Below are 22329 nucleotides of genomic sequence, written 5' to 3'. Positions count from 1 at the left end.
AAAGTGAAAAGGTGAAACATATTTTTATTAATTTTTAATATTTTAAAATTCAACTTCAAAGTGAATCTACTGAAAGATAAAATTTTTTTACTTTCAACATCATTTTCTTTCAGAATTTAACTCTCAAGAAAATAATATTTCATGAACAAAATGGTAAAAGGGCGATGGATAAAAAAAGTCAACAAAAAAAGAGAGAAAAACAATTTAAAAATATAGAAGAAAAGGAAGATAAAAATTATATAGCAAAATCCATTAAAGAGATGCTGTGAAAAAAATCAAATATTATTGTTTACTTTCACATGCTCAAGTAGAGTAAATATATTTTTATTCCATTTGATGACATAAGGTAATATAATGGATCAATCTTTCTTCAAAGTATCTCACACTTTCAAATGATACAATTTAGTGGAAAGTAAATATTAACAATCGATTAGATTAAAGTTTGAATTTTAATAAGTGATAACTATATAAAAAATTCTCACCGCGCGAAGCGCGGTTAAATTCACTAGTTAAGAATGAATAAAAAAACGTAACTAACGAAAGAAAAGACACCAATCTATAAACTGAATTAAAATTATGTTATTCATGAATAAAACATGTATTATATGTGTCTCATAAATTATTTTGGGTTTTATCACTAAAAACGTAAGTGATGTTTGTAATGTGTATTAAAAATGTATTGTGTATTTATTATGAGTGGCTTACCTAAATTATTTTAGTTGATATCATTAAAAGGGGAGTGAAATTTGCAACATGTATTATAAATGTAGGATGCATGATTTTAATAAAATTTTAATATAATTATAAAACATATCTCAGACAACATTAATACAAATCCGATATAGTTTCACAAACTTCATCATTTAAAGCTTCAATCTAGTATTTCTCCTAAAATCAATTCTAAACTTAATCAAACATTCTTAAAATTGAGATATAAACACCAAAAGATATTTTCAATTATTGTAAGACCAACTGATCCAAACTAATCGCAAATGAAATAGCAAACAAGTAAACTAATCATAACAAATGAAGAACATAATAAACTGTGGAATAAATTAAATTTGAATTAAAACTAATAAAATAATAAGTAATTCAATCGTAACAAATCAATCAATAAACTCCAAAATGAATTAACTTGTATTATACAAATATCAAAAATAAATTAGAAGAGAGCATTAAGCATGAATAGAAAATATAACTAATGAAAGACTAGACAACGATCTATATAGTGAATTAAATTTATATCAATAACGAATAAAACAAGTAATATAATAGTAACAAATAATAAACAACAAAAGGAATTAAATTTGCATTAAAAGTGTATACACCACATTAAAATAGGATTTAAAGAGAAAATTGTAAATAAATGAAAAACGTAACCAATGAAAGACAAGATAATAATCTATAAACTAAATTAAACTTGTATGATTTATGCATAAAACATGTGTTATATGTGTCTTATAAATAATTTTTGTTTGTATCACTAAGAACATGAGTGATGTTTGCAATATATATTAAAAAATGTACTTTTCATGATTTTAATACAATTATAAAAGATATCTAATTCAACTTTAATACAATTGAGATACAGTTCCTTAAACTTTACCTTTTTTTCGAGTTTCAATCTTATATTTCTCCTAAAATCAATTACAAACTTAACCAAACTATCTTAAAATTGAGATATAAACTTCAAACTGCTTTTTCAATTATTTGTAAATCAACCTATCCAAACTAGTCACGAGATCGTAAGATTCATAAAATGAATTTAAAATTTGAAACTTTATAATGACTATCAATAGTGACATTTTGCTATTATAGTTTAGAAATTTGAAAATTATGTTTGAAAACATAACAAATTTTTATTTTTCTATTTCTCTTCTCTCTTCTCATTATGATTTTGGGTAAAAATAATGAAATAGGACAAATACTAATTCAAGAATAATTATATAAATGAAAATTTTAAAAGAAGATTAAAAAAATAAGAGGAGGAAGAGAAAATAATAATAGAAAAACAAGTGAAGCATTACAATTTTTTAATAAAAAATATTATATCTAATTTTAAAAAAAATTATTATCTAAATATTTTCTTAATATTATATATTCATTTGATTTACCCTATTAAAAATGCAATATAATAATCATAAGATTGTGGTGGTACATATTTGGGCCATTGAGTGGGAGTCTTTTGGGTGAGTGTGTGGACACGTTCACGAAATGCCCATCACTTAAAAAAAAAAAAAGAAAATCAATCCAATCAACATTCAAAAAAAATTTGTTCTAGATAAAAACATCATAACCCAAAAATGGCTAAAGGTTTTGGTGTGAAGTTACAGAGTCTGCTGCCAAAATTGGCGGGCATTTATCCATTTTCAGCCCCAGTTCAATGTTGTTCAAAGGCTCAAAATTCAATAAGTGTTGGTAAGAGGAGAGCAATTCGGTGCAGAAATATTCATCGTAGACTTGTCTTGGGGATTGGGATATCGTTGTGGTCTCAGTTCATGAGTATGGCTGACAATATCGGTGCTAAATCCTTTGTGGCTTCTGCAAGACAGAAGGGTGCAATTGAACAGGTAAATTATGCATCAGAATTTGCTAAAAATGACAATGGAAGTTACTAGTGGAAGCATTCCATAATCAAATTTTCATTGCAATATTAATTAGGTGGTGATTACGCCTAAAGTATCTAAATAGAAAATGAGTGAATCACAATAACTTAATTCAGCGTTTTTTGTTTTTTTTTGGGATGTGTTGATAAGCTGAATATATAAGTCAAGTGTATATAGCAACAGATGAAATAACTCGAAGATGTTTGTTGTCTTTGGCATCAATTCTTGGATAACTTATACGTTAATCTTGAGATTTTGAAAATGGCAAAATAGTATTGAACAGGTAACGCAACATGTTCCAGTGAAACAATGCAGCAGGTGTGTAAGTGGCGGCGAAGAGGCGGCGTACGAGTAGTGTTTAGTTATAGATGGTAACTTATATGTACGTTTTGTTTAGAGTAGTCTACTTGGTTAAGGAAAACTACTAAAAACAAATTTGAGTACAATAAGGTTTTAAGTAAAAGAGTTAGTAGAAGTCAACAAGGATTTGTAGAAGACAAATACAAGTTGATTTGTATAAGGATTGGCTGAATTTCTGGTCTATAAATAGAGAGCTATTTTGATCAGAAAAACTTGCGCACTTACAAAGAGAGAACTTCAAAACACGATCAAGAGGGTTGAGAGAGTTTTCTTAAAATCTTTTGAGTACTGCGAGTTGAGTGATAAAGTTGTAAAGATTGTATTCAAGAGTCTTGTTTACAATCTAGGTAGTTGAAAAGCATTGAGAAGATAGAAAACTAGGGAGTAGTTTTTTGTCTTTGAGTAGAAGGAGTTAGAGTTTATAATTTCTTGAGAGCTTAAGCGTTGTAATCTTTGTATTACTTGAAAATTACAAATAATACAAAGTGCTGTTCAAATTAATTACTGTTAAAGTTTTTCAAGCAGTCACAAACTAGTTGTTAGTACGTGTTCCTTTGAAGAATTCAGGAGGATAGAATTCCAACAAGTGGTATCAGAGCAAGGTTATCTTTAGAGAGTCTAACAACTCAAGATAAGATCAACATGAGTTCTGCACCTCCACTCGGACATGGTAAGGGTCAACACATCAACATACCTCCACTATTCAATGGACAATACTACTCATGGTGGAAGGCAAGGATGGAAGACTTCATTCAAGCTGAAGACTACGAATTATGGGTAAGAATTATTAAGGGACCACTAATTCCTACCATTACTGATAGTGAAGGAAATAAAATACCTAAACCCGCAGATACATATAATGAAGCAGATTATAAGATGCTAGGAAAAAATGCAAAAGCTAAGTGTATTCTTGTGTGTGGATTAGGACCTGATGAATTTAACCGTATCTCAAGTTGTACCTCTGCTAAACAAATATGGGATACCTTACAAAACGCTCATGAAGGTACAACTCAAGTCTGAAAATTCAGGATTGCTAGTTTGTGTTCAAAATATGAAGCCTTTAAGATGAAATTCGGAGAATATCTTCAAGATATGATCACCAGATTCATCACTGTGGTAAACGAACTAATCTCATTAGGCAAAGTATATACCACTGAGGAACGGGTTGACAAAGTACTTAGGATTTTGCCTAGATCTTGGGAAATCAAAGTCACTGCCATTAGAGAAGCTAAGGACCTAACTAATATGTCTTTAGATGAATTAGTTGGAAATCTCAAGACCTATGAGATGAATGTTGACAAAAGAGGTGAAGGGAATAAAGAAAAAGTTCTTGGTCTTAAAGCAACTGAAAGTGACGAATCAGACATAGATGACGATGATTTGGCTCTGATAAGTAGGAACTTCAAGAAACTCTTTAAAAGGGGATTAAACTCTACCAAGAAATCACCACCCTTGAAAGAAAAAAATCCTGAACGATCACAAAACGGAGGTTGTTTTAAGTGTGGTAAGACACATCATCAGATAAAGGACTGCCCAATGTGGGAATTAGAATGGAAAAAGGAAAAAGCTGAAAAAGAAAGGAAGGAACTCCTCAACAAAAAGAAAAACAAAGAAAAGGAACAAGCAATGTATGCAGCCTGGGGAACAGGTTCTTCGGACATGTATGAAGATGTTGAAGACCTTGCCTTGATGGCAATAGAAGAATCAGACGTTTAACCTGAATCAGACTCTGAAGAAACTGAGGTAAACTTCCTTAACCTAAAAGATAAGCTAGTAAAGTTCTCCAAGAAAAGGCTCTCACTCCTATTGCTTGCATCCATAGACAAAATTCAAGAACTTGTGAACACCAAAAGCCAACTACTTGCTTCCTTATCTAGCGTAAAGTTTGAGCACATTGATCTCAATAAAAACAAACTCGACCTTCAAGAAAAAATCAAGCAACTTGAAACCCAAAATCTGGAACTAAGAACTAAGAATTCAAAATTAAAAGTTCTTGGCAAAGAAAAAAAGGGTGAACTGCCTGACCAAAAGCTTGAGGTTGACAAACTCAAAAAAAACTTTAAGGCTAGAAAAGGAAAACTGTAAGAGGATAAATCTTGAATTGACTAGAGTAAGAAGTGATCTGGAAAGAGCAAACAAATGGACAAAATCCTCTATGATAGTAACGCATCTAGGGAACAACAATAGGAACATCAAAACCGGAATAGGATATGAACAACCCATAAATGGAAATCCTACGTTTTGTATCGTTTGTGGTAACTCTTGTCATTCTAAACAATATTGTCCCAAATACAAAATTGCAACTGAAGAAAACAACTCAACAAGAACCTATAGAACTGTTCAGAGGAACAGGTACATACCCAGAAAAAATAATCTGCCCAAATGGGCTCGTAGAAATCTGATTCACCCTTTTGATCAAAACAAAGAACCCAAGCTAATCTGGGTTCCTAAATCCAACCTCTAATTTTTCAGGAAGAAGTGAGAGAAAGCAAGCAGCAGTGGTACATGGACAGTGCTTGCTCAAGACACATGACAGGGAATAAGACATTGTTTCTCTCACTAGAAGAAGGAAAAGGAGGTATGGTTGCTTTTGGTGGTGGAAAAAAGGGTCAAATCAAAGGCTGTGGAAAGATTGAAAGATCTGATGAACATTCAATTGATAAAGTATACTATGTGGAAGGACTTAGACACAATTTACTCAGCATATCTCAATTGTGTGACAAAGGAAACAAGGTAATCTTTCGATCCACTGGTGTTGAAGTAATCAATCTAAACACACAAAAATTAGTGCTAACAGGAAAAAGGGATAAACATGTCTACACTGTAGATACCGCAACTATCTCTGACAAAAATCTAGTGTGTTTAAGTGTGTTGGAAAGAGATCCCTTGCTATGGCATAAACGGTTGGGTCATGCTAGCCAAGTTCAATTAAACAAACTTATCATCAAGGATTTAGTTATAGGACTGCCTAAAAATAAATTCAAGGAGGATAAGGTTTGTGAAGCGTGTACTCTGGGGAAACAGATAAAATCATCATTTAAGTCCAAACAGATGGTAAACTCAACTTGTTCCTTAGAACTAATTCACATGGATCTATGTGGATCAATGAGGGTTCAAAGTAGAGGGGGGAAAAGATATGTGTTTGTATTAGTGGATGATTACACTAGGTACACTTGGACACTATTCCTTGCAGCAAAAGATGATGCCTTTGAGGCTTTTTGTTCACTAATGAGAAAAATTCAAAGAAAATATGGGAAACAATTAAAGGCAATCAGATCAAATCATGGAACTGAATTTGAAAATTCAAAATTTGCCCAATATTGTGACTATCATGGAGTTGATCATAACTTCTCTGCCCCCAGAACCCCTCAGCAAAATGGTGTGGTAGAGAGAAAGAACAGAACTCTTCAAGAGATGGCTAGAACTATGATGATCGCGAGTAAAATCGCAAACCAATTCTGGGCAGAAGCAATAAATACTGCTTGCTACACCATAAATCGTTGCATGACCAGACCCTTGTTAGAAAAAACTCCATATGAATTATTAAAAGGCAGAAAGCCCAACATCTCTCATCTTAGAGTATTTGGATGCAAATGCTTTATTCATAACAATGGAAAAAATCTGCTTGGAAAATTTGATGCTAGGAGTGACAACGGAATCTTTCTTGGATATTCTACACATAGTAAAGCTTATAGGGTACTCAACAAAAGAACCATGTGTGTAGAAGAGAGTGTCCATGTTATTTTCGATGAAAGCAACACTATGTCTAATGAAGATGTGTTGGTCAGTAACACATCAGCTGAAGAACATACTGTCTCTGAACAGGAACAGGTCCAAGAAACCGGTTCCTCTGACACAACAAACAGAGAAGAAACTGAAACTCAAGGGAATTCTGATGAAGGAGTTGATACTGATGAAAATCAACCTGATGTTAATGAAGAGCAAGAGAAGGAAAGATCAACTCCTACCCTAAAAGAATACAAATACCAAGGATCACACCCATTGGAAAACCTGCTCACTGATTTTTCTTCTGGAATTACCACCCGATCAGGAATGAAAAATCATTATGCTCATAATGCATTTCTATCCATGGTAGAACCAAAGAAAATAAGTGAAGCCCTTCAAGATGCAGATTGGATTATAGCCATGGAAGAAGAATTACATCAATTTGAAAGGAGTAATGTATGGCATCTGGTACCTAAGCCCTCAAACGGAACTATAATTGGAACTAAATGGGTGTTTAGGAACAAGTTAGATGAACATGGTACCATAATCAGAAACAAAGCTAGGCTGGTTGTTCAAGGATATAATCAAGAAGAAGGGATAGATTATGATGAAACTTTTGCACCCGTGGCAAAAATAGAAGCAATCAGATTGCTTATAGCTTTCGCATCTCACATGGAGTTCACATTGTATCAGATGGATGTCAAAAGTGCTTTTTTAAATGGGCTATTACAAAAAGAGGTTTTTGTTAAACAACCCCCTGGCTTCGAGAATAATGACTTTCCTGATCATGTCTATAAGCTTGACAAAGCTCTCTACGGGTTAAAACAAGCTCCAAGGGCATGGTACGATAGATTGTCAAAATTTCTTTTGAGTCATGGATATTCAAGAGGAAAAATTGACAATATACTCTTCTTCAAGAATAAAGAAAAAGGTCTCTTGATCGTGCAAATCTATGTTGACGATATTATATTTGGAGCAACAAATAAGAGCCTCACAAAAGAATTTGCAAATCTTATGAGCAATGAGTTTGAAATGAGTATGATGGGTGAATTAAACTACTTCCTTGGGCTTCAAATAAAACAAACACCTGGAGGTACATGGATTCATCAACAAAAATATGTTAAAGAATTGCTTAAAAGGTTTAAAATGGACGATGCCAAATCAATTGATACTCCAATAGCCCCAGCCCCCAAGTTAGACCTTGAAGGAACAAGCTCTACTGTTGAACAAAAACTGTATAGAGGCATGATTGGTTCACTTGTGTATCTTACTGCTAGTCGACCTGATATTGTGTTTAGTGTGGGATTATGTGCTCGCTTTCAAACTAATCCTAAAGAATCACATATTCAAGCAGTCAAGAGAATTCTCAGATATCTAAAAAGAACCTCTGATTTAGGACTCTGGTACCCAAAAGGAAGCAACTTTGATTTAGTTGGGTATGTGGATGTTGATTATGCAGGATACTTGGGTGATAGAAAAAGCACTATAGGAATGGCTCACTTTCTAGGATCGTGTCTCATCTCATGGGGATCAAAGAAACAAAACTCAGTTGCACTATCCACTGCTGAGGCTGAGTACGTAGCAGCTGCGTCATGTTGCGCTCAACTTCGATGGATCAAGCAACAACTCAGTGATTTCGGTCTCAAAATTGAACAAGTTCCAATTTTCTGCGATAATACTAGTGCAATCAACATTGCAAAAAATCCGGTACAACATAAGAGAACTAAACACATTGACATTCGTCATCACTTTCTTAGAGACAATGTGGAGAAAGGTTTGATCTCTATGAACTTTTGTACCACGGAAGAACAAATCGCGGACATTTTTACAAAGACATTAGCAAGGGAACACTTTGAAAGGAACAGGCTGGAGCTAGGAATGATGAAAATAAACTAAGAAATTAGAAGCTGAAGGAATCGGACTCTCAAAATCAAAATTGCATGCTTAAAGGTATGTCTACTCTCCTTAACTAAGATAGACTAAAAATTATAAGACCAATGCATTGGATTCCGTTCCTTTATTTAATTAAATGAAAAAAAAATTAAAAAAATCATCATCACAAATCACAACCGCCAATTCAAAACCTACAAAAACCTTTCAAGTGATACCTGTTCCCATTCTTAGATAAAACCCTTACACTTCCCTATAATTCCTCTTAAAACTCAGTTCCCTTCTCTCTTTCTTCTTCGATTGTTCTCATTCTCTCTCAAACCCTTGAAATCCCAGAATCCACACTGTGTTTGTTGAGAAAGAATGGCCATGTCCTCCAATCTCTCACTAGCCATAATTCCCTTTGATACTCAAGAAAGCCTACACGCCCTACCAGCTGTTCTCTACATTGATTTGACCGGCGTAACTCGATGGTCTCTTATGGAAGATGCATTAGTTCAGGGGGAAGAGAGAAGTCAAGGGTTGGAGAAAGAAAATATGAGTGCACGAAGTGAGGGGGAACATATGTTTTCGTCACAGGACTGGGAAAATAGTTCCGATGATGAAAATATCACTTTACTTGAAATGCTTTCCCAAATCAGAACTTGTTCCAAACGAAGTTCATCTTCTTGCAAACCTCTTGCTACGATTCTTCCTGAAACTCCAGAAGAATCTCACTCTGTTCTACCGGCAAAGGTACCAATGCGAGTAACTAGATCTGTACAACGTACTCGAGAAGCAGAGATTTTGGCTCAGTCGACTAAGAAAATTCGCACAAGAAAGCGTAAGTCTCCTTCATCGTTAAACTTTGTAGCAAATACAGTGAATATTCAGAAACGGAAAAAAATTTCATCAAAATTTCATGATTTGGATGATAGTGATTACCATGCAAGAGTATTAGCCTTTAAGAAGAGGAGTGTGATTAGGGGGAGAGTAATTTCTGGTTTTGGGGGTGGTGAGATGGATGAGTTAGTACTCATCTTACAAGAACAAGGATGGACAGAACTGATGCTTCAAGGATCCTTTAGGTGTAAACTGGGTAGAGTAGAAACCAGAGAATTTTATATCAATGCAACAGGAACTGCGTCGTCAATTACTAGTACTGTGTGTGGTATTTCTTTTACACTTACTGCTGAGACTCTGTCTACAATACTTAGGATACCTAACAGGGGATGGGGTCACTATGTCAAGAAGGATTGGCCTCCTTTAGAGGGTGACACCTCTCAACTTGACATATGTAGGCGATTCTCAAATGATCCTACTCTATTTGAATACTCTAGTGTTGACAAGGGATGTATGTTACCTTTACATCAGATGTTGTTTAATGTAGTTCACAAAATTCTTCTGCCAAGAAAGCAAAAAGGACTGAAGCATGTTACTTGGATCTTACTCTTATGGACTTACTATTGTCTAGGACTCAAATAAACTTGCCGATCCTAATAATGAGTCATATACATAGTTTGTCCAAGCTTGATAAAAAGAAAAGGGGTTTGGCTTATGGATTTTGGTTGGGACAAGTATTTGAACATTTTGGTGTGCCTGTAAAGAAGTGGCAGATTCAAACCATTTCTGATGTCATGGGGAAGGTGGACTACATGAACATGCCTGGTACGCCTAAAAGGGTTGATGTGAAAACTCAACGGTTGAGGGCTTCTCTTACTGCTGTAGAAAAGGAGATGGAAGCATTAAAAAGGGCTCATTCAGTAGAAATGGAACAGGTTCAGATTGCTCATAAATTGGAACGTGAGGAATTGATTGCTGAGAATTGCAGGATTAAGGAAGAACTCACTCAAACTCAGGCTGCGTTACATCAAGAAAGAGAAGTGAATTCTGGGCATCTACAAAGTATCATGGGGTTGCTAACACAGGGATCTTCAAACTCTTCCACCTCTATGGCACCCTCTGTTTAATCAATCCTCATATATGCATTATCTTATAATTTTTTGTTTTTGACTAGTTAAAGACTGAAGTAGACATTACTTATTTTGTATGTATTTTGGTTTGATGTCTAACTCTTGATGTCACTAATGGCTTTGTCTGATTCTCTATTTTAGTATGCATATGTACTTTGGTTTTCAATTTTTGGCTAATGGCAAAAGGGGGAAGCAGCCTGCAGATTGCAGATGTGCAGATGATATGAAAGTGTTCTATATGTTGATTGATGTATTGTGTACCTATTCAAATGCAAGCTGATTATTTGCCATAGTCAAAAAGGGGGAATTTGTTAATCTTGAGATTTTGAAAATGGTAAAATAGTATTGAACAGGTAACGCAACATGTTCCAGTGAAACTATGCAGCAGGTGTGTTAGTGGCGGCAAAGAGGCGGCGTACCAGTAGTGTTTAGTTATAGATGGTAACTTATATGTACGTTTTGTTTGGAGTAGTCTACTTGGTTAAGGAAAACTACTAAAAACAAATTTGAGTACAATAAGGTTTTGAGTAAAAGAGTTAGTAGAAGTCAACAAGGATTTGTAGAAGACAAATACAAGTCGATTTGTACAAGGATTGGCTGAATTTTTGGTCTATAAATAGAGAGCTATTTTGATCAGAAAAACTTGCGCACTTACAAAGAGAGAACTTGAAAACACGACCAAGAGGGTTGAGAGAGTTTTGTTAAAATCTTTTGAGTGCTGCGAGTTGAGTGATAAAGTTGTAAAGATTGTATTCAAGAGTCTTGTTTACAATCTAGGTAGTAGAAAAGCATTGAGAAGATAGAAAACTAGGGAGTAGTTTTTTGTCTTTGAGTAGAAGGAATTAGAGTTTATAATTCCTTGAGAGCTTAAGCGTTGTAATCTTTGTATTACTTGAAAATTACAAATAATACAAAGTGCTGTTCAAATTAATTACTGTTAAAGTTTTTCAAGCAGCCACAAACTAGTTGTTAGTACGTGTTCTTTGAAGAATTCAGGAGGGTAGAATTCCAACATTATATTTTTCTTTCAATGAAGTGTCGTATGCAATAGATATGTCACGGTTATGCAGAAGAAGAGTAGAGATGTTCGGCAGATACTTATCCAAGAAAAACATGTACTCCCTTCTTTTAAAAAATTATTTCTCTGTTTCCATTTTAGTTTGTTTCAAAAAGAATTATCCTTTTCTATTTTTGGTAACACTTTAACTTTTAACTTTCCACGTGACATGTTTAAGACCGCAAGACTAAATGACATTTTGGTACATTTGACATAACTTTAGTTTATAACCACAAGATTAAAAAGTTTCTTTCTTATCTTAAACTCCGTTCCAAGTCGAGCTAGGCCAATCTTTTTGAAACGGAGGGAGTATTTTATTATCACTGGCTGATGTACATCATAATGTAGAATAGCATGAACTTTTTCTGCTTTTTGATGAGATTGTGGAGAGAGAGGTGTTAATAATTTTAATAGATAGTGGCCAGTGATGTGAGTGCAAACTTAAAGATACAGTTTCTGATCCCAATAGAGACAATACATATTAGGTGGTTTTATTTCATCTACCTAAGCTTTGGTGGACAGAGTTGTTCAGTACCTAGTGCTAGTGATTGTAGGTATTCAATAAAATAGTCGAGTTGCAGGGAAACTTGCCCAAACACCACATCATAAAGTAGTTTTACCAGATATATCATTCTTGAAAGGGCATATTAAATTGTTCTCCACGTACATTTTAGAAGATTTAGAGATACTGGTCAAAGACATACCTACCTGAACTATCACGTTTTTGCGAGTTTCACACCCCAACTATTAATATAGATGGTGATGGTTATGGTGATAGGTTAGATAGGAAAAGAATACAACAGATAATTGGGATGTGAAATTCGTGAATAAAGTGATAGTTCAGGTGTGTTATCAACCAATATGCCACCTAATAAGTAAGAAATTGAAGCACCCAAAAGTATTATCTAGTAGTCAATTAAGTGGATTAAGAACCATACGGTCTGAGATTCAAATCCCAAGAGATTATTGACAAAGAAAAAGAAGGCTTGGAAAGGGATCAAGCATATTGAGGAGGAGCTTTATAATGTTGGTTAATAAAGGCCTATTCCAAGAGGTCTGAGAAAGATTGCTTACACAACCACTAATGATCTCTTCCCTTCTGTACAAGCCTGGTTGTTAGAGTTACATGGTACCTCTTTATGGTTGGAGGTAGCAGGTATCCAGTGGAATTAGTCAAGGTGTAGACAAGCTGGCCCGAACACCATGGTTATCTGGAAAAAAAATAGAAGAAAAAAAGTAAGAAACTAAGGCCAGTATTAAATTAGTAGAATAGGAATCAGCAATCTAAGTTCAATTTCACAGTCCAACTCGATCTCGTGGTTTCAAAACCGATCAACTGATACACCTTTGTCGAACATACATCTTAACACCAAAAGATTAATTCTGATCCATGACAAGTCTTACACGATTTGAGTGTTTATGCATTGCTTTTATTTTCTTTTCTTGAAGGTTTTGAAGAATGTTGAATGGCCAGAACAATTTCCTTTCAAGGATGAAGATTTCCAGCGGTTTGATGAGTATAATCTATTGAACTTTTGCTTCTTTTTGTCTGTGTCTTTACTGTTCATATTTTATTGAGGGAAGAACACGCACGGTGAACACAGAAGTCTGAAATTGGTTGCTTGGCACCATTCATTTTATTACTTTTCATCTGGAAAAAACATTTGCAATACTAAAATAATTTCAAAAAAATTTGTCTAATTCCTAATGATGCATGATGCTGATCATTTTTCTGGTTTCAATTTATCTCTTACCAACTGTTTTGTGCTTTCACTAATTATGATGTTCTTTGATAGTCATGCCCTATTGTCAAATATTGGTCAGGATTGATAAAATCAACTTTTAGGAAACAGAATTATGTTATAATTCCAGATTATCTTTGTTCTTCAAAGCCATAGAACTGAGGCTGAGAATTGATTGGATTTCATCTTTGGATTGAGTTGATTTTCAGATCATCAGATACATTATTCTATGAAATGCCGCGTTTCGTGACACATATTGATGATCAAGCTATTGCTGCACTTACCAAGTATTACTCAGAGGTCTTGCCTTCCAGTAACACTCCAGGAGTAGCAGTACTTGATATGTGCAGCAGTTGGGTAAGGTTTCTTCTGCATGGAAATATCTCCTTTTCTTAACATGTTTACATGATCATAAACTGTTCTTTTTCCATATCTAGGTCAGTCATTACCCTGCTGGATTCAAGCAAGAAAGGATAGTTGGAATGGGTATGAATGAAGAAGAGCTTAAACGAAATGCAGTAAGATCTAAAAAGTGCCTTCAAGTCTTAACCTCTTATGCACTATTTTCTATTTTAATAAAACCCGTGTCGACCATTTGAGAATATCCTACCTCGTCCTTTTACGGGATGAGGAGGAACTCACTCTTATCTTCTTTAATTAACATGTCATGTCCATTTGAAACACCATATCCACACACACGCACAAAAAAAAGAGAGGGAGAGGAGACTTCCGACAACTACGTATCCCACAAGTGGAATCTGGGGGATTGAAAGAGGAGTTTCTTTCCCTTCAAATTGTTGTCCGCAGTAATTAAAAGTGGTGGCCACTTGGGTGTGGGAGATTTTTTTCCTTTGTCTGATCATGATCAAGAAGTGCACACTTGCTTGTTTGATGTCTCTCTGCAGGTTCTAACAGAGTATGTAGTTCAAGACTTGAACGATAATCCTAAGCTCCCATTTGGAGACAATACTTTTGATGTTATAACCAATGTGGTATGTACATCTTTTTCTCATTCATATCTGGCCATTGAATGAATGCTCATCTTTTCTGCATCCTATGTGGACAGGCTTACACATGCTTATTGATGCTGTTCATTGTACTTTAAAGTTATGTTCTTGCATCATTAGCTTTTCGGGGATTTCTTCTATATGAATTGGATGATCCATGTATGGTTTATTGGTTGATATTTAATGAAACAGCTCTTTGACTGGACTTCATTGAAATAGCCTTTTAAGTTGATGTTGAGGACTGTCTCTTCATTTATGGTTGAAATCCACAAGTTCAATTGTTTCTTTTATCTCGTAAGGCTGTGACTATGTCTGATACATCTATAAAATCAGTTGTGGTCTTAAGTAAGTTGCATAGGATCAGAAAGTAATTTGTGCCACGGTTAACAAGAAACTAGAAAGTATGACTTACCATTTAGTCCTTATTTGCTGACAATAATTTCTAATGTTTTGATCTCCTTTTACTCGATTCTCAATGATAGAAGAAACTTGAAGAATTATTCTTTTGCGTGAAAAAATGGAAGTATTTAAATAAAACAGCAAAGCTTCTCTTTCTCCGAAATAGAAAAATCCAGCTTTTGATATCACTGTTGAAACTTGGAAACAACTCACTTTTGATTTTTTACCGGAAAACCTGTCAATTTGATTAACCATAGTATTTGTAGAAAAGGATTAAAGGCAAGTCAACTAAGGTCATCAAGTTCATTTACTTTAGACTGAAAGATCAAGGTGATGGATTAATAAAAGAATGTAATAACTAATATGCTACAAGGAAAAAGGGAATTCAAGTGAGGGGTGAATTTAGAGCCTTTACCCAAGGAAAAACTAAGATAAGAATGTAAAAAGACTAGTGTATCGCTCTCCTAGATTTTCGATGCCTTCTATTCTTCTAAGAGTCCTCTTTTATTGGCCATAAAAGTTGAACCGTCGCGTCAATATGAAACGACTGCATACTCAGCTCTGAAAAGGCTACCTAGTAGCACGTCCCTACTCTGTGGCACTTCACCTGGAATGATTAGGGGAAGGTTGTCCCACAACTCGAGATTAATTGTTAATTCCACCCAAGAGTCATTACAAGGGTACCCAACTTAAGATGGCCTTCCCCGGGGAAAGGTCTTGCAAGAATTCCAGTCATGGGGCAACTTTATATGATCAGATGTCAACACCCCAGGTCGCACCGGGAACAGTCTCTCCCAAATTCCTTGGGTTGTACCAAGCATTTCTTCGGTCTTGATTTTACCACGTGTAACAGCCTGGTTTGTCAGATGTTAGTTTTTCCCCCTACAGATAGCCCCCAAATTACAGATACTTAATGCAATGTATCCAGGAAGTGGAATTTTCTGTGTTGTCTTCGGGGCTGAGGATGATTGATTTCTAGGGCATATAATGGGGCGTTTGTTTCATTGCATCTCATACCTCTTTATCGCTTGGGTCATCACAGACATTGGATTTTAAAGCCATTCTGAATACCTTTTGACAAAGCATCCTGTGGTTGTTGCCTTGTTAAAAAGCTTACCAGAAAAAACTCCTCCAGGAAAAAAGACCTTATCCAAGGAAAAGAGTGCAACATACGCCTTTTGGCTTCCTCGAGAATTTGGCTACTATAGAATCAATGATCAACAGCCTGTCATTGTACGCTATCTTACTAAGTCTTTTATTCTAATGTGCTTCCGGTTGTCTCATATCTTTTGGTGTCCTTGCTCGTTCCTATATTAACAACTTCTTAGAAATGGTTAGCCAAAATTTAAAGGGGTTTTATTTGATCACGCGGGAGCATGTGATCCTGTCTAGTCAGTGAATGAAGGTGAGCCTCTTCACTGCTCATAAAGTGATATTTGTTTCCTTATAACTGATGGAGATTTCCCCGTGGACTTTTAGCCTGCCTATCAAAGTCTTGGTTGTTGATCTGGTGAGGCCCTACCCAGAGTTGTCCCGGATGCGTTTGAATTTGTGTCTGTCTTGGCAAACAGGGAAAAAAACCTCTATTTGTTTGAGAGCGTTGGGGGTTAGTGCCCGACTTCTTTTTTAAAGGAGAATACTTTACCATAAGGGTCAACGTCTCAAACCTATTCAAAACTAAATTCATAGAAGAGTAATATGGGGGAGGATCAGCTGAATCGCATGAGAGAATACTTAACCATAAAGATCACCCGCCTTTCATCCTTGTTTGGGTTTATGTTTTTGATTAACTTGTTGGCAAGAGTACTCCTGGATTAGAAGGATGATCCCTTGGCAGGTCGCAAAAGACTCATTTCATTCCATGGCCTTCTTCCTTGGGGTCGAGTTCTTGACTAAAATTCGAGTGTGCGACATCAGCCACAAATTATTCTTGGGAAATGACCATCTGGTACACAAGGACGAAACATAGGGGGAAACCCATTTCTTCGTAAAGTAGATCCCTTTATTTTGTTTAGGTTCTGTTGAGGAGGACGTCTTGACTCCATTTTTAGGCATAAGGTTTCTTGGGATCTTTTTACAATATGAGCCCAGAGGCTGCATCATTTGGCGGGAGCTTTCACGATTTGAGTATGTAGTCTATATCATTTGGCGATTGAGTTCAACATCGTGGGTGGGAGCTTTCTCAATTTGAGTTCGGAGAATGCATCGTGCAAGTTAGGGGATGCCAACTCATTTAAGTCTAGGAACTTGTTAAGCAACTAAGACAGGTCAGAGGATCCAGGAAAAATGCATGACATTTATTTTATTTATAAAAGAGGGGCAAAAAGAGCCCTAAGCGATACATGGAGTGGGATGAACAACCCTAGTGATACATGGAGTAGGGCAAACGAGTCATACCTGCTGAACATCAGTTGAATAATTGTGGAGTCAGTCCTCAAAACCTAGGCGCGTGGGACGTGTATCCGAATGCCTGAGTCCTTCCACGATCCTTCTAGCTTCTAGTTTCAGTGGGTGTTCATGATGATATTCTTTCTGCTTCGTCTAGTCTGACACTGGTTGAAACATTTGTTGGGGCAGTCTCAGTCCATTGGCATAGTCACAGTATCATGTGCTTAGTTCCTTTTGTTCCTAGCTTCTGCAAAGTCACAGGGGGGAAGGTTTATTTGATCCCAGATCATGCTCTTGTGATTAATTGTTGCCTTCATCATAAGAACTACCGGTGTCTGAAATTACTGAGATGAATAACTGGTCTGCCTTAACATAGCTAGGAGGAATACCAGTGCGCATCCTTCATCTCTTTCTCTTAGTTCCTTGACTTAAACTCTTTACCATCTTGACTCAGCATTTTCTGAGTAGGAACAACTGTTGTTCCGTTGTTCCGGGTAGCTTGACATTTACTTCGTCTAAGAACCGGTCCTCTCCTTGATATGCTGGTGACCTGACAAGGACCTTCGTGAATCGGTCCTTGGTCAGAGTATTTGTCAACCTCGGTCTCCGTATTTGAGTACCTTAGTGACAACGTTTGAAAGGCTGGTGCATCATTCGTATGTCATAAAGCCGGTATTGGTTACCCTTTACTTCGACATATGCATCGTCACATCTGAGTAGAGTACAGTTAGACCAGGTAGTTGACACAGTTGTACTCTCTCCAAGTGACATGACTATTCCTGTCAGGGAGGTCCGAGAGGCTCTTGGCATTTGTCGTCTCCTACCGTCAACTTCTACCTAAGTGTTATCACTAATCCTTAGGGGTAAGGCCTCAGCTTGATCCCAGTGGACTGTTTTGCAAGAGGTTTCAAATATTTCCGACACTCCTCCCGGTTAGTTCAGGTAAGGGACAATGGAGATGAGGCTCTCCCTCAATACACAACCATGGGTACTTTCTAACTCTCCTTTGTCTTTAAAGTTACCGAGGTTAATTTCCTCATCTGGTTTGTTTTTAGGGAGAGATCCAGGTTGATCTCTCGTTCTCTTTCTCCTTCTCGCTCTCTTTCTCATCCTCGTCCTTGAGGATGTTCTAGCCCTTACATGTCCATAGATTCCATTGGTTTCAGAAAATTCATTGGCAAAGGGATATCTCGTTGAGAAAACAATCCATTGAAGTCTGTGGCATTATGTTCCAAATATGGTTGCATTTTTCAGTCAATAGGCCTTGACCATTCAGAAAGGAGTTAAAAGAATATATCGAAATAACACCACAGTTGTGGAGAAAGGTGGCCTTTCGCGGGGAATGGCCTTGACAATTTAGCCATAAGATGGCCTTCCGCAAAGAAAAGTTCTTTAGGAATCATCATTATCAAAAAAGAGTCATGTAGGTATCATGGTCACGGGAAAACTTTATATGATCAGATGTTGTCAACACCTCAGGTCACACCGGTCCCGGACCGTCCCAATTTCCCAGTAGTAACAAGTATTTCTTGTCTCGATTTTACCATGTTCTACACCTGGTTCGTTCATTTTCCAGATATGAGCTTTTCCCTCATACAATGATGACATTTTTCGAATTCAAAATGGGATCACATAGGCCAATGGTCTTTCTAGAAACATCCAGCTTCAAATCCATAGTAGTCCGTCAGGGACAAATTGCACTCATTTTCAGGGATTCACTCACTCAATTACATCCATCAATTTGCTTTATCTGTGTGTAATAGGTTATACAATTATAGAACAAGGACTAGTTCCTTTCTCCTCTACCAAACCATCTCCAAAATAATAGAGGCTGTAAAAGAAAAACAGAAAACAAGAACTTCTGTCAAAAGGCAAGGCAATATATGTACTGAAACAGAAGACATCCATAACTTCAATATTTAAGCATATTACTGTGTGTGAAACTTGACCATTAGTTCTTCTATCCAATTGAACTAGGATACTTGTCAATCACATTCATCCTTAGATTTTATGGCTTTCATGGAGGTTTGAAACCGAAACCTTCCCTATGGTTCTTCCTTCAGTACAAAACCATCTAGGCTATGTGCATTGTTTGTTTAAGGAGTGTCACTTTCAATATAAAAACGTTATATCTGATTTTGTTTTTTAATTGTATATACCTATTTAGTACAGTTTTCTGAAGAAAAGTGTCACGTGACACCCCTTCCACCTTCCTAAATCCGCCCTTGCGGCTGCGATAAGTTATAGACAACCGTTAGGATGACTCAGCATCACGTCATGTACTTCAAATCTTAAGTTTGCATCACTCTCATAAATGTATCATTGCTTGCAAGTTAGTTCTGGCAAATTTTTTTTAAAGCAAATGAACTTTGATTCTCTTTGCAGGTTAGTGTAGATTATTTAACGAAGCCTCTTGATGTTTTCAAAGAAATGTCGCGTGTACTGAAACATGGTGGACTTGCAATTATGAGGTAAATAATGACACTATAAAGTGTAAATTTTTATTATGTCAGACTAATACAAATCCAGAAAGTCTTTTGGCTTGGTTCCAGCAACCTTTTTCTTCTTATATATATGTCTAAACTTTAATAAGTAGCTTCCAGTGTTAATTTTAAATTATAAGGCTTGAAAACAATGTTTCTTCTTGGACTCTGCCTGTATACCAGTTTCTCGAACCGCTGCTTTTGGACAAAGGCTATCTCGATATGGACATCAACTGGAGATGCGGATCATGTTATGATAGTTGGGTCTTATTTCCATTATGCTGGTGGATTTGAACCTCCACAGGTAACTTGTAGGTTCTCGAGCATTTTGTCATCTTCAACAAATTCGATTTCTCTTCAATCAATATGCTAGACTTATTTGGTTGTCAGCATAAATTGTACTCCATTGAAGTAGTAGAGTTTTGTCTTTCAGAAAACTCAAGTTCTTTTGACCTTGCTTGTGTATAGGCTGTGGATATATCTCCTAATACTGGACGCTCAGACCCCATGTATATAGTCTATTCCAGGAAGATAGCGACAGCCTGAAATTCAACGCTCGTTCAGCTAGATAACATTTTCCTTCCTGAAATGTGATCACCATCCCGTTTTAACTTATCATAACTTGATGGAGTTGTGTATATTTTAACTTGACGACAAGTTTTGAGGAAAGAAACAAGTCCAGCATCACACATCACCTAATTCAAGATGCCATCTAGTTTTAACAATTATAACTTCATTAAGGGTGTGTTTTGAATGAGAGAAATATTTTTCAATTTTTTTATGTTTGGTTAGTTAAAATATTTTTCAAATCAACTCATTTTCTCAAATTTAAAGAGAATTACTTCTCTACAAAATTTAAGGAAAATATTTTTCAAAATTCTCTTCCAACTTCATATTATAATTTCTTTTTTGTTGAAAAAATAAATCTGAAGTTTATTTTTAAAATAGGGATGAAGGCCTGAAAATTACCTCAACTTTGATTGAATTTGTTGTTGTGATACTAAACTTTCATGAGTACCTGTTACCTCTCTAGACTATTTAATAAGATATTTTTAACATATGTATTTGCCCACATGGACATAAAAATAATGGAAAATTATTAATAGTAAATGTGTCAACCTGAACACATATATACCTTTAAAATACACTATTAAATAGTTTCAGACGAGAATAGGTCCTGATCAAAGTTTAGTATCGCAACAGGGAATTCGATCAAAGTTGGGATATTTTTTAGATCCTTATTTTCAATGTTAATTTTAACATACACAAACATCGAAAAAAATTATAGTTTGTTTTTAGATTCAAATTTTTTATTTTTTCACCCCATACCACTCCTACCCGTGACCCTCTACCACTCTCCAAAAAAAATTAAATTTGTTTTAAAAAAATATATTCAGTTTCAGTTTCAATAATTCTTTTCTACTCTCTAGTAAAAATAAAAGATATTTTCTCAAAAGTATTTGCTACGCACCAATCATACATGAGAAAATAAATTAAAAATTTACTTATTTTCTAGAAAAATATTTTTTCTGGAAAACATTTTCCTTCGTACCAAACACACCATGAATGTCTTAAATAGTCATGGTTAGGAGTGGCAAACGAATGAGTTGATAAAAAATGAGTTAAATAAAAATGCTAGTTGAACTAATTGCCATTTTTATTTTTTCACCCCACACCAAATATAACAATATTTTTTAATTTTATTTTGAAAGTCACACACCATTATTCTTAGAGACGCTTATATAAAAAAATTTAACTCCGATATTGCTTGAGCCTACATATTTCTAGAGGCAAATAATTGTAAAGGGTGGTAGGAAGTCATAGCCATTGATATAGATGTTATGCTTGTTGGGATTGTAGCAGATATTAATGGTAAATAGAAAGAAGATGAAAAGAGAGGAACTTGAAAAGTTGAGAATTTAAAAAGTCCTTTTATGCTTTAGTGAAAAGGCATGTCCCTCATCGGTGATAAAAAGAAAAATAGGAGAGATTAATTATAAAAACACTGATATTAATTGTTAAAAGGGTTGGAAAGAGGTACACCCCTCGCGTCGTCATCGCTCGGCTTCGGCTTTGGCTTTGAAAAATGATCCATCGAGAGATTATTTTTTGGACAAAGTTTGTCTTAATTATTTAATTAATTAATTAAATTAAATTAAATGACCAAAACGTTTTTAATTAATTAGTTGATAACAGAAACGTTTTCAATTATTTAGTTGAGATTAATCAAAATTTAGTTGATTAACCCGATCCGACTCGGATCAGCGCGATCCGTTTTATTTAAATCTTTCCCCTTTTTATTTGAATTTCCCACCGTTTGAAAATGTTGAAGGGTTGCAACTATCAAGAACAACCAGAACCATTTGAAAGGTTGCAAACTTTCATTAATGGTCTTGTGGATTCTGAAAGGATTGCAACCTTTTAGAACATGTTTCTCTTGCCTATAAATACCATTTATTCTTCAGAATTTTTCCTTACAAAATTTTCTGATTTCTTCTTCTTCTTCTTCTGCACAAAAAGTTTCTTCTTGTATTTTACTGATGTTGAGTGATTCGCTCACACCAGAGTTTTGGGTATCAATACACTGGTGATTGCAATCATTTTATCCTGGGAGGATATATTTCAAATCAAACCTCAGAAACTAGAGGGGAATAATTTCCTTAAGGGGACACTGTGCATTTAGTGGGTTTGATCTTTTTTTGTTCTAAGTTTTCAGATT

The 22329-nt window shown here is 35.4% G+C and overlaps 1 protein-coding gene across 2 annotated transcripts; it reads left to right on the top strand.

Annotated features, from left to right (window-relative positions):
* Positions 1-2126: 2126 nt before the first annotated feature.
* LOC101254708 (uncharacterized) lies at positions 2127-20383 on the top strand. 2 transcript variants are annotated; one of them, XM_010325157.4, is made up of 8 exons: positions 2127-2570; positions 13041-13108; positions 13543-13690; positions 13771-13851; positions 14239-14325; positions 19513-19598; positions 19794-19914; positions 20079-20383. In XM_010325157.4, the coding sequence occupies exons 1-8, from the start codon at positions 2304-2306 to the stop codon at positions 20154-20156; spliced, it is 936 nt and encodes a 311-aa protein (XP_010323459.1). In that variant the 5' UTR covers positions 2127-2303; the 3' UTR covers positions 20157-20383. The 2 variants fall into 2 exon arrangements, with proteins under 2 accessions (XP_010323459.1, XP_069142897.1); XM_069286796.1 differs by having other exon boundaries at positions 2154-2570; positions 19794-19921.
* Positions 20384-22329: the final 1946 nt, after the last annotated feature.

This window comes from Solanum lycopersicum, chromosome 7, assembly GCF_036512215.1.
Source record: "Solanum lycopersicum chromosome 7, SLM_r2.1".
NCBI classification, from domain to species: domain Eukaryota; kingdom Viridiplantae; phylum Streptophyta; class Magnoliopsida; order Solanales; family Solanaceae; genus Solanum; species Solanum lycopersicum.
Note: the sequence above shows the minus strand (reverse complement) of the source record. Positions and strands in the feature narration are given on the sequence as shown.

What these genes read in the sequence shown, in the direction of transcription:
- LOC101254708 (XM_010325157.4), top strand. Translation starts at nt 2,304, where the DNA reads ATGGCTAAAGGTTTTGGTGTGAAGTTACAGAGTCTGCTGCCAAAATTG. An exon ending in AGAAGGGTGCAATTGAACAG is followed by an intron (nt 2,571 to 13,040) that starts GTAAATTATGCA and finishes CTTTTCTTGAAG; the next exon opens with GTTTTGAAGAATGTTGAATG. An exon ending in TTGATGTTATAACCAATGTG is followed by an intron (nt 14,326 to 19,512) that starts GTATGTACATCT and finishes TTCTCTTTGCAG; the next exon opens with GTTAGTGTAGATTATTTAAC.